The following is a 16,658-nucleotide window of genomic DNA, read 5'->3' as shown; positions in this document are numbered from 1 at the left end:
AATCAAAATAAGATAGACGCAAGGTGTCTTCGACAAAGTTTCAGGTTACCTTCAAACAAGAAACTTTACCGAATACATCATGTTTCTATCTCTTACATATTACGTGCAACATTGAGTTTTCTATTAGAAAGCACGGAAAATCATAATTTTCGCAGATTTTTCCAAATTTTGAAACCTTCTACTAAGTTACCAGCCATCCAAAAATGCATTTGTTTTCTGAACATTGTTATTTTTTATCTCTCAAAATAAAACAGTTATTTAACATATTTGTTGAAATACATAGTTTTCCATCACATAGAAAAATGCCAATATCTCAGCTCCCCGATAAGATATCAAAAATCTTTTTACATGTAAATTTTCGTGGTAAATCCCGCTTTACAATGAAAATTTCAGTTCTTTCAAAATTTTTTTTATTTGGGTTTTGAAGGGTTTTATCTGAAAATTAAAAGGAAAATTCACTTTTTTGTGATGTTTAATGAATACAATGCTGAACCAAACCAGGCAAAATATTCAAAAACAATTGTGGCAAGGCAAAATATTCAAAAACAATTAAAAAAAAAGTACGAAAAAATGTAGGAATCGAACAGAATTGAAAAAAGTGCGAAAAAGTGGGTTTGTAGCTTGAAAAAGTCATTTTTTCATAAATTACGTTTGGGCAACCTGAAAACAATTTTTTAGAAAGTCGAAATGTCCTACAAAAATGCTATAAATAACATTATCTTTCAATTTAGGGCTGAGCACCTTGACTTTTTCAACATCGTTTATTTGGGACATCCTAAATGAATTGGAGATATTGCCCATATTCCATTTTAGGTTATTTTCGAAAAACCGGAAATCGCCATGGAATGGGGTGAAATTGATCAATTTTCATAACAATTTCCAATTAACTAACTTCATGTACATTTTTCCCGAAATAGTATAATTTTAAAACAAGTACTGGTATGTGCTCCAGTAAACCTTTATAGCTATTGGTGAAATTTGTATCGTCTACTTCATGAAATAAATTCGATAATTCTATAAGGTACTATGAGATAAATTGGGGTGAAATTGATCAACATTGAAATCCACACATTCTTTTGACAATGTGCTATTTTTTTCGATATGCTAAAGATAAATGATGATTTCTGTGCTGAAAAATAACATTAACAGCTAGTTTAGAAACGAAAATAACGATATTTCAGGTTGAAATTTGTTTATTTTGGTTCACGAGCTGCTTGTTGCTAAATTTGCTCTTATTTGATCCTCGTTAGACCGATTTCAACTCGGGTTGTTGCAAAATCTCAAAAACTAGCTCTAAAATTAAAATCTTTGTGGTTTCCTGCGAATTCATCAGTATTTCTTTAATGGTATGGAATGATCATTGTTAAAAAATTACATTTTTTGAGCTTTTATCAAACTTTACTCACTTCTCCAAATTTAACGTAGTTAACCCTCAACTAAGATTACTTTAAGTAAATTCAATGTTTTTTTGCTATTCGGAAACTAGTTTGATCAAATTTGATTGAGTTTTGACTGAGTTTGAAGAGTTTTTCGAAATTTGACAGGTATGTGAATCATGCAAAAATTGTGTTTAAAGACACGTTAACATTCCAATATCTTTTGATTAGTATTTTTTATCACGAATTTTCAGGTGATCAATTTCACCCCACTGATCAATTTCACCCCATTCCACGGTACCATGTTTTTTTCATGTTTTATGTTGTTTTGTGAGTCAAATCACAATTTTAGGTATTAAGAAAACCTTAACTCTTTTATGATTATATTTCTTCGACTTCTACGCAAATTTTCATCTAAAAACCTGCCTATTTCCGCTTATTTTTTTATTTAGATCAGTTTAAAATTATGGTAATTACTTAACACATTAGAAACGGAATGAATAATACCAATAAGGTACGAAATTCTATCAACCAACATGCGAAGCGAACATGAAACAAAAGCGAATACATGCGCATTTTTTAAGCAACTTTGACTAACTTGCTCGATATACAATAATCTGCAATAATTTACGGGATAATTTTTAATTTGATTTTAACTGATTGTCATCAAAGGGTGTCTCGTTATTTCATTGCTAGAAAAGTTTGACGGGCTTAGCAGAATATTTGTATTCCGGAGCGAAATTGAAAGCAGATTTCGAATTAATCTGAGTCGCCAGTATGATGTTTTATACTTTTGCACAACACTTTATGCTGAGTCACAAAGTTTCGTTTATAAATGATATGCCATCATTTCTTCAAAAGAAAAATTTACAGCTGAAAAACATACACACACAGTTATTTATATCCTTAGAAAATGCTTTCCAAAGCAATCGGAACAGGCTTTCTCAATAATTTATTCACCCCAATTACTTAACTAGATAAATGGAGCAAATCCAATTTCTCCCCGCCGGTAACTCAGCATGTAATAATTAACACCATAATTGAGTTCCCTAACCCTTCACTGAAATTCATTGCTTATTTTTCCTCCGTTCTATTTTCGCTCTCAATCTAGGTCCTGACGAACCGACAGGAGCCCAAATTCCTTCGATGTTTCTCAACTACATAGGAAGTGAAATTGACTGGAAATACAACACGGAACCGGAACAGTACGCTTGTTTGGGATCGCCCGAACAGCGTTGCTATTGGCCTCGCGGAAAAGTGCTTGGTGGAACGTCGGTCATGAACGGTATGATGTACATTCGGGGTAATCAGGTGGATTACGATGACTGGGACGCAATGGGCAACCCCGGTTGGAAGTGGAAGGACGTTCTGCCGTACTTCCTCAAGTCCGAAGACAATCAGCAAATGAGCGACGTCGATGGCAAATATCATACGACCGGAGGAATGCTTCCTGTTTCGAGGTTCCCTTACAATCCACCATTTTCGTTTGCAGTACTAAAAGCAGGTGAAGAATTAGGTTACACCGTCCAGGATTTGAACGGGGCAAATACTACTGGATTTATGATTGCACAAACCACAAGTAAAAACGGTATTCGACACAGTGCATCGCGAGCTTTCCTTCGTCCAGCTGTGGATCGTCAAAATCTACATATCTTGTTGAATACTACGGTGACCAAAGTTTTGGTGCATCCAACTTCCAAAACCGCACATGGAGTTGAAATTATTGATGAAGATGGCCATATGAGAAAAATTTTGGTGAAAAAGGAAGTGATTATATCCGGAGGAGCGGTGAACTCGCCACAAATTCTTTTACTCAGTGGCATCGGCCCGAAAGCTCATCTGGAAAAAGTAGGCGTACGCCCAATCCACGATCTGCCTGGCGTTGGTCGGAACCTACACAATCATGTTGCCTACTTTATTAACTTTTTCATCAACGACACCAACACATCACCACTGAATTGGGCAACAGCAATGGAATACTTACTATTCCGCGATGGCCTTATGTCAGGCACTGGAGTATCGGCAGTCACGGCTAAAATCAGCACTAAGTACTCCGAGCGACCAAATGATCCCGACCTTCAGTTCTATTTTGGCGGATTTTTGGCCGATTGCGCTAAGAGCGGTCAAGTTGGTGAGCTAATCAGCAACGATTCTCGTTCAATTCAAGTGTTTCCCGCAGTGTTACATCCGAAAAGTCGCGGCTACATCGAGCTTAACTCAAATGATCCGCTAGATCACCCCAAAATCGTGGTTAATTATTTGCAGGAAGATCACGATGTGAAGACATTGGTGGAAGGGATAAAGTTTGCCATTCGGTTGTCCGAAACTGATGCCATGCAGGCGTATGGAATGCAGCTCGACAAATCGCCGGTCAGAGCCTGTGAAATGCATGAATTTGGATCTCAGGTAATGTTAGAATTTATTAGCAATTAACGTTTTAAAACATTTTTCTTCTTTCATTTTTACTTCAGGAATACTGGGAGTGCGCCGTGAGGCAAAACACTGGAGCTGAGAATCATCAAGCGGGCTCGTGCAAAATGGGCCCGCTGCGGGACCCAATGGCGGTCGTTGATCATGAGCTGCGGGTGCATGGCGTAAGGAATCTCCGAGTTGTGGATGCCTCGGTGATGCCTAAAGTGACGTCAGGAAACACCAACGCTCCCGTCATCATGATTGCCGAGAAAGGTGCACACTTAGTTCGCCGGGCATGGGGAGCACGCTAGAGCCCGAGCTAGGAGCCGTTTATTGTGAATCCCTTACAAGCATTTAGAGTGCAAAGCTAACGTCGTGTCAATAGCGATTATACTGATTATATGGAGCTTCCATGTCTTCACTGACATGTGTGAATTTTCCAACGTCGGCCAATGTTTCGACACAATATAATTTTCAAATAATTTTTTTCGATGTTCAACCTTTTGGCTACGCTAAAGGTCATAGCATATTCGTTTTTAAATTTAGAACAAATTTATCCACATCAAATGACAAGCTACCCAAATTCATATCACCTGTTTACCTTAAGTTATTTTTTCCAATTTATAATGAAAACATTTCTCCTTAAACGAGCGTTTCTAAATTAAAAAGGCAACAGAATATTGTCTCCAGTGAGAAGGTGTTATTCAGAATGCCTTTCTTTCAATTGTTTATTAGTATAAACGAACACATCAAACCTTATTTAGAGTAATATTGAGCATCTGATTAATTAAATGAGTGTATCGATTCGATAAGCGTAAGTTGGTATGTAAATTATACTTAAATATTTTTAAATACCTATAATTATTTCATTATCACAAACTCCCTTCGAACAACTGAACAAGTCGCTTTAACTTTTATCAACTTTTAAACGATTTAATATTCTCAAATTCATACAGAAAAACCATTGACTATAGAGAAACTTTCTTGAAAAAGCATTTTATGTAGTGTAATTGTCAATACATCACATAATTTGTAATGTGTCATATAATTATAGTTATGAGCTAGAACAATTGCAAAAATTTGGGTCATTCAGATTATACGAAACGCTAACGCGTATAAGTTTTACAAAGAACGATTTGTGCATTGTACTTTGAAAACAGCATTCTTTTCAACCTTGCACTGCACAAATTCAATTTCAAATCAATTATTCGTAGCACTTACTTACCATGGTTTGATATAAACTTCATTGAAATTCATAAAAAAAAAATCGTTATCAGCAGTTGACTGAGACAATGGGAAAATTACCTACCCATAATGAAGGATTTGATATCAGCTCTTGAATTGTCCCTTATTTCCACTGCACAGAACTTTGTATAAAAAGCCCGCGATATTTTCACAGAAACATCAGTCACTTGAAGCAAGTAATACAACAAGCAGCAAACAGCCGCCAAAACCAATCAAAATGTACAAGCTTATCGTTTTCACCGTCCTCTTGGCCGTCGTTGGTAAGTCAAATTTCGATCGGTGTCGTATAGCCATCATCACATTACTACCTTTCTCCCGCAGCCGTCAATGCTCAAATGCCCGAGGGCATGCCAGCTTTGCCAGAAATGCCTGCTGCCCCGGAGATGCCAGGAGGCGCGGAAATGCCAGCCACTCCCGAAATGCCAGCTACCCCTGAAATGCCAGCCGGTATGCCAAATCGCATCTCCAACCGTATTTCGAACCGTGGAAACCGTGCATAAACGGTGCAGGGATCAAGTGGAAGTGAACGTATGGATTTAAGTTAATAAAGGAAGAGTTTGTTTCAAAAGCATTTTGAAGCCTTTTATATTGTCCGAAATCTACTCATCATCTCCGAAACACCTTGAGTTATACCAAAAACATAGTTCTGGATGAATCCTATGTATTTCGTGATAATGTCGTTACGTTCAGACGAACGTAAACAAAACGAGTCATATGATTTGTGCTTGTGATTGTGAAGGGATATAACTCTCACTCGTTTTGTTTACGTTTAGACATACGACTTTATCACAAAGTACTTCAGAATGCAATGTCTTACGAATGTTTCCGTTTATTATATTTTTCTCATGTTTGCATCCTTTAGTTGCAGTTGCTTTATATATTTTGTCTAAGCTTTCTTACACAAAGTATTATGTTTATGTTGAGAATCTTCACTACAAAGCAGTTAAATTTTCACAAAGTGTACTAATCGAACCGAAGCAAAAAGCGCGCAGTTCGCACAAATTAAAATATTGCTCGTACAAAGCGAACTCAAAGAACTTTACGATCCAAGAAAGTTCTGGTCTTTTGTTCGATTCAACCGATAGGAAGCCCACCATTAATATTGAAAATTGGCTCGACCGGTCTGTTGGTGCCTCTTGTCAAGCTGTTTAATCTCTCTCTGTAATAAACGCTTGTTTTGAGCTAGTAGTTAAAAGTAGTTTGGATTAGTGCTGGGACTTTTAACCGGATTTATTCGGGATCCGGTTATCCGAAGCTCGGATCACGGATGTGTAAACGAATACTATTTGGATGTCCGAGTATCCAGATACGGATAATCGAATAGTCGGATATCCGGATATACTATCCGGAAATCCGGATTTTTTTTTCTGCTGCCTAAAACCCGTTCAAACGAAATGTAACGCGAAAAATGGCTTTTTCCACAATCCCCCATCCCCTCGTAAGTAATTATTTACATAATTCTCATTAAACTATGTTCGGATACAATATCCGAATATCCGGATATCCGACTATCCAAAAATCCGGATATCCTGTCGGATAATATCCGGATATCGGGTTGATCCGGATTTTGGATATTTGACGGATATCCGAGGTCGGATATCCGGATATTTTAATCCGGACAGTCCCAGCATTAGTTTGGATCGTTTATAAATTACTTTTTTGTAACCAACATGGATTTTTAACTGGCATAGTTGTATGTGTTAGTATTGGGTTGTCGCTCAGAATGTGACATTCACTACTTCTTCTTGAGTGCCGCAAGGAAGCAATCTGGGCCCACTTTTGCTCTAACTCGATTACGTTGCTGCTATATTACCGCGAGGTAAACAACTCTTCTTTGCGAACGATGTGCAAACATCCATGACCATAGCCTGCTTTGTTGACTGCCTGGATCTACAAGAGTGATTGGAGCAAACCGAAACCTGTGCGTAGATAAATTTAATCATTCTTCTTCAACACAAATCTACAACCAATTAGCTTTTCATAAAGCTTCTTTGACAAGCTCGTCAGCGCGTGTGATGAGTTAGAGATCTTAGCGTAATTCTGGTTAGCCAGCTTATCGGATACACTAAGGTGATGTCATCTCAAAAGCCTGGATTGGATTCATTTTTAGAATTATCGATAGTTTCCGAGATCCCGTGTGCATGAAATCAATTACTGTACCCTGGTACGTTCCAAGCTTAAATTCAACACAATTTCGATAGACCACATAGAAGCTGCCCAAAAATAATCTGTGCGTATGGCACTAACGCATCTTCCTGGGCACAACGCTACAAATCCGCTTTCTTATCCGCTGCATTCAATTACAGATTGAGACGTTAGAAAGAAGGAGATCCAACGCGCAAGTCATCTTTGTTGCGCAGGTGGGGAGCAACGAAATTGACTTGATTCTCGCGTAATTGAGCGGGATACCTGCTTTGCTAGAAGCTTTGTATGGCTGATACAAAACATCGTCATGCGTCTGCACCAAACTCCATTTTCCAGATCGCTACCAAGGATTGAACGGAAGATCCTGCGCTTAAAACGCCAAGGGCTTGCCGATCAACCTCTTTCAAGGTTCATGCTTCATGGTCATAGATGGCATCCGTAGAAGGCACTGTTTACAGGCGCTTAATTTTACGACTAACCTCTTTGTCGCACGTCACTAACGTACCCAGGGTGAAAAAACTCCTCGACTACTTCAAATGATTCCCAATCAATCACCATTGCAGCACCAACATGCTATCATATCCGTAGTGGAGTGGCCCCCTCAAAACCATATTAATATTAGCCAACAAGTTTCCTGCAACAGCCTTTTTCTGTGGAACAAGAAGTGGAAAAGAATATTAAGCCCGGTATTAAGAAGAGTTATGCCTCGATACCTTGTTTGTAGAATCGACATATAAGACCTTCTAACCAGTCCGAGCCATCGAAGAGGACAAAGAATGCTTCGACCAATGTAACAAAATTGGCATACGAGGTACCAGAAGGACATCCTCGATATTCCGATAGCAGCGAGAATGGACCAATTCCATAAGGGATAGAGGGGCATCATGGCGGAATTACTGTCCGCTACCGACTTGAAGAACTCGACGAGAACTCCATCTTTCCACCTGCCTTGCAGTTTCTCTGCTCTTTTCTTCTAGTTCACAGATCAATAGCTTGTCCATCATTATCAATACCCAGCCAGCTCCTTTAAACGCCTCTGTTAAACAGCACATCGAAATGTTGTTCATAACGCATAACCACCTCCGATTCACCACTAATAAGGTTTCCTTCCCTGTTTTTACACATGACAGGGGCTGACACGTATAGGTTCCTGATTCCGTCGATCTTCTTGTGAAAGCTCCTTCAGTAGCAACCCTTTGTCTTGACAAGAACACGTTCTAAATGATGGTGTTTCTCACGGCAATAAGTCTCTTTCCAGCGGCTTCACCCCTCCGCTTTAACGCGTCACAATCGCAGCCAATATTTTGAGCTCTGGTGCAGTTTTTCTCATCCGTCGCTTGCTGGCGGCAAGTAACACTTCTTGCTCGGTGGTGCTGATCGTACTCATCAACCTGCTCATCAACTTTCTGCGAGTACTCTGTTGCCACTCCTCCAGCTGATAACCACTGGAGGTTCAACCGTATCTACCTCGTTGTCCTCGATTTAAATAATTTGAACAACTGCTGGCGGATTTTGCATACCACGAGATAGTGAACCGAATCAACATTTGGTTCTCTGGACGACCACGTCTGTCATGTATGAAAAGTACCGGCCATAGATCAGAACATGATTGATTTGAGAGTAAGGCACGCCGATATTCCATCTGTCTCTATTACGGTGCCTAAGTGACCAGAAAATGAAATAAAAAACTACGCTAAATGTTCACCTGCTCGAAAAAACACTGTGCAAAATTTCAGCTCAATCAGGTGCGAATTATGTGGCGGAGGAAGTCTTCCTGCTCGACTTGTGCATTTGCTTATCTGATGACGATCTTGATGTCGTGTCCTGAGCACTCAGTGTAGGTTTTTTTTTTTTTTTTCAAGAAATCATTAGACTATAGTTGAAGAATTTGCTCTCAAGTCTTAACACGCTTATATGGTTAGTGATCCAGCTTCCGTTCTCCCGATTTCGGCTATCGCGCCTTTTGAATAGCTGCAACCTCCACATTCACCTTCCGCAGCTCTTAAGCCAGGATACCTGCGCGTGCCGCTTCGAGTAGAGTCTTTACATCCCAAGTGCCGAGTTTCCAATAATCGGTATCCTTTGCCGATCGCCTAGGTCCATGCCGATTATTCCGTTTCTGGATTGTTTAAAGTAATTCATATTTGTTATGCTACCTTAATAGGATTGTTGGTATCGTGACGGGGCTATAATATGGTATATAACTGGCTAGACAATGCATTTCATGATTCAGCTGCCCACTCCGGATCCGACACTGCTGTATGCCGTCCCCAAAACAGCCACAGCCACGTTCGACCCCATTTCCCAGTCAGCATACGAACACAGTTCCACCAGAGATTAGTTAACCGATCTCCGCCGAGGTTCTCTCGTATCCTGGTCGGCACCTCATCGAAGGTGGGATAGAAGTTGTTGAACAGAGGTGGATGACCACAACAGTGACACGTGTTTGTTTACTAACCGAGGTGATTAGCAAGCTGCTACAAAAGGCGGTATCTAGGCCGAATTTATAAAAACTGGAGACGAGCTGCTGCTCAATGCGATTAACCGGATCATTTAAGTAACCTGGACAAAAGAACAAATACGAAACGACTGGTTGGAAGATCTGACTTGCCCTATCTCTCCCGCGTAATCTTCTTGAGATTGAGTTTAAGATCGTTGTGGAAGCATTTCTCGGTAAACTCCGAGCTGGTTTTCAAAGGGACGCTCAAAAAATCAAATTTTAATACTTTGATAGTTCCTGGGTCAGCTTGGGGAATACAACATCTGTTTTTTGCATTTCAGGGCGGCGCGAGAATCAGTCAAGCAAAACGAGCAGTGAAAAAGAATGCTAAAACACGTCTCACGACGAAATCAATTAACCTTATTCGAATACTGGAGGGATGAACATCGGCGAGGTTGGGGCTCATTATTGACTCAACCAAAACGGTTACACGACAGCTGGTAAAGAACGTTGGTGCGCCTGTGGTGTTGGTACTGAGGTAGACCTAGATGGGAGAATTCTCGATGTGATTTAGAAATTCATATACCTTCGTACCCTAGTAACATGTGACAATAACAAAGCCATACGACTAATTACAGCTGCAAATAGGATTTCCACGGACTCCATAACCAACTAAACTCCCGCAGTCTGCAGTTTCGTACAAAACTGGCGCTGTATAGAACGCTGATCCTCCTGGTTGTCCTTCACAGTCATGAATCATGGACGTTAAAGAAGGACGATTGGCGCGTGCTCGGTGTTTTTGAGTGTAAAGTATTTGACAGCAAGTTAGAAGGAGTGTGGAGTGTGATGCAGACGCATGAATCACGAGCTGCACCAATCGGGGTGGACATGTAATTAGAATACCTGACATAAGAACCGCCATGAAAGGACTCTAGACTCCGCACCCGCATTAGCGGCTGGCGTTCGTGAAGACTGATAACTGGTTCTGACTAGCAATTCTTTAAATTTATTTTTGGTAATGTGAGAGCGAAAGTTTAACATCACCTCAAATTGTTGTTTTTCAACGGCTGGCCACCAGCGCTGTATCGGTGATAAAGCTGCATATGACAGAAGTTGACACAGATTCAAAGATTCTTATCATCAATTAGTACTTATTTTAAATTTGTGTGTAGCTGTTTTTTTTTTTGGCTGTGGAAGCATACCTCAATGGCATTCATGGAAGGAGGGGGTATAATCGTTTTGTGACAAGCTATGACAAGAGGATAGGGGTTGGATTGAAATCGACGTAATCTTCTTTTTTTTTCAAAGACTTTTTTCGCAGAAAAAATGTGCACAAAAAAAACACTAGAACATCGCACATAGCTTTGCAGCGGAAGCTGTCGAAGGTTCGAGTCTCGGCTTAGGAAAGACTGTTAATGTCAGTAGGATCGTAGCGCTAGCCCCGCAATCGTCTTGTACACTTAACAGTTGGCTGCGAAATCTGTGTATAATAAACAAAAAGTCGAGTTCCGAATCAGAATTTATCGGCAAGGCTTTGCTTTGCATTGCACGGCTGAAAACGAGGAGTCAAATTGACGCAGACTATCTCTCCAGGACATCAAGATCGTCAAGATGGACGGGTCTTTCGCCCCGTGATTGGTAGAGAAAACTTCCACTCTACTACGAACGACAACGTGAGGCTTGTCGATTTTGCTGCAGTCAGAGGTATGGCTATCTGTAGCCCTTATTTTACACGCTGGAATATACGTAAGCACACCTAAAGGCAACCAAATGTAGAGGCCTGCTCTCAGATCGACCATATTCTGATTGATGATAGGCACTTTTCAGACGTTACAGACGTGACGTCGTTCAGAGGACCAAACGTTGGCTCGGTTCATTATCTCGTGGTATCCAAGATTCGCGCCCGGTTGTCCAACGTGTTAAAATCCAGAACGACAAGGAGGATACAGTTGAACATCCAGCGGCTATCAACTGGAGAAGTGGCTACAGAGTACCGGCGGAAGATCGATGAGCGGATCGAGGATCCAGTTGGAGGTTGCCTGGATGAACAGTGAAGGCATATCCACAGTACATTCAGCACCACAGCGCACAGTGGGGAATCGCTGGCCATCAGCAAAAAAAAATTTTTTTCGTTAGCTGTTTCATAATATTTTTCCTTTATTGCTATAACTTTCAAGTGTCTAAATCCAAAATTTGGACGCAATATCATAAAATCTGAATTTTTTATGACTTTTCAAAGCTTGGCGAACTGACGGTTTTTGTCTCTTTCTTGAAAAAAGTACATTACTTTGAAACGCTCTGTAGCTTCAATGATAGCTTGGATTTTTTTGACGTCAAAGGAAAAGTTGTTGTAAATATTGTGCAAAACAAACCCTTTTCATTTGCGGGGGCGACATAGGTGTCGATGGTTGTGAGGTGGCGTGATCCCCTCACAACCAACCCAACTGGTCTAGATTCAATCCTAGCCGACATCGGGAGATTTTCTGAGGCGAAAAATCTCTGGGATCACGCCTTCCATCGCATGAGGAAGTGAAGCCGTTGGCGCCGGTCCGTTAATAAACGGGTCGTGAGTTAGGGTCCTGGGTGTGGAGTCGCCTCCCTGGGCGTCGGTGATTGGCCACAACAGTGGCGGAACTAGACCGACGGAAAATAAGCGAGAATAAAAAAAAAAAAAACCTTTTCATTTGATATTGTAAAATTTGGTCATAGTAGGCCTGACACTAGAAAAAAATTTGCCATGGTTGTGACTATTCAAAATTTAGGTAGAAACGTAAGCTTTCAAATGCATACTGTCCGCTGCTGCGCAAATTGTCACTATAGTGAAAAAAGTGATAGCAGATTTTTTTAGTTTTTATTTTCGAAGTTAAAATTTCATCCTGGATTAATTTTAATCATAACCATGATACCCCATTAATGAAAATTTATGATATCGTTCTCAATCCGTAAGGATAAAATATAAATTTGGGCAAAAATCACAAAATTTATCAATGATAAGTTATAAAATAAGTGGTAAACAAGAAAACAGTAAACAAATCTTGAATTTTAATTATCTCAAACTTTATCACTTTCTGCAAATCCAAAACAATACTAAAAACATTCAGCCCTTTTCAATTTGTGATCATGAAATTCGTTAAACTGATTGAAGTGTCAAATATTAGCAGCAAATTCATTCTATCAAACTCCGGCCAACAATAGCCCGTTTGAAGATTGCTTTTGCTTCGCACTCGTTTGTATACAAAAGTAAAGCACACATTTTGCTTTATGAGAAAAAAAAAACAAAGAACAGTCGTCGCCCTCCGCATCTTTTCGTATTCATTTAGAACTTTGTGTCATTCCAGTGTCTTAGTTTTCAAATTCATGAATTCGTTGAATTTTATTCTGGAGCCTTCAACTTCAGCGGCACCACCTAATTCAATGTCTAGTAAGTTGTCAATTCATGGTGTTATACATGTATTTGAATTTCCTCTTTCAACCATAGAAACCGGATTAGGAAGATAACATATATATGAAACAATTAAACATCGAAAATTACTTGAAGAAATGAAAATTGCAGCGAAAGACCTTTTTCCTGCTGATAAGTATAATGAACTTCAAATTTTCTGGAAACAATTCAACATGAGATTTAGGCGATCACAACGAAAGATGATGATGCTGTTGATGATTTTTTCAATTTGTAATTAGTTTGTATTACTTGTTGTTTTAGTTTATTTAAAAATATACATATTTAGGCAAAATTTGTTTAGCTCGAGGGGTCGTCCATAAATTACGTTTTTTTTTTTTCAATGGGAAGGACGCCCGGTGGCACTACTTGTGGTCAAAGATCATAAAATTCTATAAAAAAGGAAAAAAGGGCCAAAAAAATATTAAAATTGGCTTTCGTGCTTTATGGACAACCCCAAACAAAAAATAGATGCCAATTTCGTGTTCAGCGCCCCAAAATTATGTAAATACCAAGTTTTTGTCGCATTTATCGACACTTTTTTTGCTTGGCCAGCCTTTGTATGGAGTCGCCCCACTGTGTAGCGGGAGAAGTGTTGGGTACATTTGCGACAGCAACGTCCAATTAGTGATTTAACGCTGAGTGCCAGCAAACGACGGATGAAAAGAACCGCATCAGAGTTCACATTTTGAACCCGACTGAGACTCGTCAGAGCGTAGGAAGATACTGGGAAACTAGAGCTGCTGAAAAAAGACTCCATCGCCGAAAGAAACGAAAGCATTGGGAGCGTATTCTTGCAGAGACGGAAGGTTGCTTCTCAAGGCACGATGCGAGAAGCTCCTACAAGAGGATTTATGGAATCAGGAACCGAAATGTATCAGCCCCTATCATGTGCAACGATATGGAGGGGAACCTGATTACCGATAGAACGGAGGTGGCCAGGCGTTGGAATAAACACTTAAGTGTGCTGTTGGATGGTGAAAAAAACAGCGTAGTCGAAAGAAGCAGGATGGTGATTGAGGATGATGGCAAAGCTACGAGGTTAAGAAAGCAGTGAAGGAGCTGAAGAACTGCAAGGCAGCTGGTAAGGACGACATCTCAGCCGAACATTTTGCAGTTGGGAGCGTGTGGTCCGATAAAGAATTACCCCCGGACTGGTTGGAGGGTCTCATATGTCCGATCTACTGTAGTAATTATCGGGGCATAACCCTTCTCAACACCGTTTACAAAATTCTCTCCCGTATTCTGGTCCATAGACTGAGGCCGTTGTCGGAGACCTTTGTTGGCAATTACCAGTGTGGTTTTCGAGGGGGACGCTCCACTACTGACCAAATATTCACCCTGCGACAGATCCTCGAAAAATTTCGAGAATTCAACCTGCAGACTTACCATTGGTTCATTGACTTTAGGACAGCGTACGATACAGTTAAGAGAAATCAGTTATGGCGAATTATGTTCGAACATGGTTTCCCAGCAAAAATAATTAGGCTGATACGTGCCACCCTTGAAGGCTCTACATCATGCGTCAGGATAGCCGGTGAGATATCGGACTCCTTCGTGACGTTAGATGGTTTGAAGCAGGGAGACGGGCTGTTAAACTTATTGTTCGACATAGCATTGGAGGAAGATATACGGAGGGCCGGCGTGCAAAGGGGCGGCATCATCATTACGAAGTCTCACATGCTTCTGGGTTGTGAGCGGACGATATCAACATCATTGCTATCAACCGTAGAGCAGTGGAAAAGGCCTTCGGACCTCTCAGGAGGGAAGCTGCGAGTAAAGGGCTAATCATTACCTCTGCCAAAACGAAATACATGGTGGCTGGTGGAGAGCGTGATAGTCCGTCGGATGTTGGTGTTGAGGTGGTGTCAGATGGGGAAGCTTTTGAAGTAGTCGACAAATTTATTCACCAGGGTACATTAATGACATGTGACAACGAGGTTAGCTGTGATATAAAAAGGCCGATAGCAGCTGCAAACAGGGCCTTTTATGGATTACGTAACCAGCTGAAGTCCCGTGGTCTGCGAACCCGTACTAAACTTGCACTCTGCAAAACACTAATTCTTACCGTGGCTCTCTACGGCCATGAAGCATACACGTTGAAACAGGCCGATCGCCACACTGTTTCCAATGCTGCAAGAATGTGATCGAAATTATTTTGACCCAAATATATCGATTTTGGAGCCATAGTACCTTCAGAAAAGTCCATTAATCCATTAAATATTCTTCATTTTATAGAAGTTGCAATTTTGTGATTAATCCACTTAACAGTGATAGGCGAATTTTACTTTTTCAATTTTGCATATAAAAATTCACTTAGTTCGGCAAAGTTGTTGCACATTTTATAAGAAACAACTTTGCCAAAGGTATTATACTTCTATCTGCCTTTTTAAATGGACTTTTGAGGAGTTTTCTACAGATTGCCACTAAAAATCATTTTTTCTAATATAAAATTTAGGAGTGATTCTCTACAATTTTTCAATGTTCTACAAAGTTGTTTGCTATCACAAAACAAACAATTTCATCGAAGAAAGTGTATTTTTATCTCTCATATTTCATCGGATATCGACGATTTTTATCGAAACAATGCACTAATATACTAACAGATATCTTCAAAATCTGCAAATATCTGCAGACTAAACTATTTCTATATTTTAGTATGAGTAAAACATAATTTAATGCAGATATAGGCATTTGTCTCTCGCTGTCTCCTGTGCAGACATTTGTAAATAAATGAGTGCATTATTTTAATAAAAATAGTTAACATCTAAATGAAATTAATAGATAAAAATAAACTTTCTTCGGTGAACTTGTGTGTTTTATAATAGTTAACAACATTGTAGAAAATTGAAAAATTTTAGAAAATCACTAGGAAAAGTTATATTAAAAAAATTATTTTAAGGGACATTCTAGAGAAAACTTCACAATAGTTTATTTAATTTATCAGATACAAATATAGTGTCTTCAACAAAGTTGTTTCTTACAAAATGTACTGAAACTTCACCGAGTAAAGTGGATTTTTTATGCAAAAATGAGAAAAATAAATCTCATTTCTCACTTTTGGGTAAATTAATCACGACATGGAAAATAATTAACAAAACAACTTTTCTGAGGACACTACGACTCCAAAATCATTATTTTTGAGTTAAGAGTAATTAATGTAAATTAGCGCATTATTCTAGTAAAAATCGTCTACAACCAAAAAAATATGACAGATAAAAAAACCTTCTTCAGAGATATTGTTAATTTTGTTGTAGCAAACAATTTTGTAGAACATTCAAAAATTGTAGAACATTACTATTAAAAGTAAAATAGCAAAAAAAGATTTTTAGTAGTAATCTATAGAAATCTCCACAAAAGTCCATTTAAATAGCCAGATAGAAGTATGATGTCTTCCACAAAGTTATATCTTTTAAAATTTGCTACAACTTTGCTGAAAATGAGAAAAGTAAAATTCGTTTCTCACTGTTGAGAGGATTAATCATGGAATTGCAACTTTTATAACATGGAGAATACTTAATGGAACAACTTTTCTGAAAACGATACGGCTCTAAAATCAATGTTTTTGGGTTAAAATTATTTCGATCACGTTTTTGCAGCT

The 16,658-nt window shown here is 39.3% G+C and overlaps 1 protein-coding gene and 1 long non-coding RNA gene across 3 annotated transcripts in view; both read left to right on the top strand.

Moving 5' to 3' along the window:
* The window catches only part of LOC129731313 (glucose dehydrogenase [FAD, quinone]), a 108,231-nt gene extending 103,591 nt beyond the window's left edge, over positions 1 to 4,640 (top strand). For both annotated transcript variants that reach the window (XM_055691192.1, XM_055691191.1), the window contains 2 exons: positions 2,488 to 3,782; positions 3,848 to 4,640. In XM_055691192.1, the coding sequence (XP_055547167.1) occupies positions 2,488 to 3,782; positions 3,848 to 4,099 (1,547 nt within the window). In that variant the 3' untranslated portion in view covers positions 4,100 to 4,640. The remainder of the gene's footprint in view (positions 1 to 2,487; positions 3,783 to 3,847) is intronic.
* Positions 4,641 to 4,746: 106 nt separating this feature from the next.
* On the top strand, positions 4,747 to 5,604 carry LOC129731314 (uncharacterized). Its single transcript, XR_008728997.1, has 2 exons — positions 4,747 to 5,293; positions 5,355 to 5,604. It is a non-coding gene; the product is annotated as an uncharacterized LOC129731314 (long non-coding RNA).
* Positions 5,605 to 16,658: the final 11,054 nt, after the last annotated feature.

The sequence above is a fragment of the Wyeomyia smithii genome, chromosome 3 (assembly GCF_029784165.1).
Source record: "Wyeomyia smithii strain HCP4-BCI-WySm-NY-G18 chromosome 3, ASM2978416v1, whole genome shotgun sequence".
In the NCBI taxonomy this organism is placed as follows: domain Eukaryota; kingdom Metazoa; phylum Arthropoda; class Insecta; order Diptera; family Culicidae; genus Wyeomyia; species Wyeomyia smithii.
This window is presented reverse-complemented; position numbering and strand designations above follow the sequence as displayed.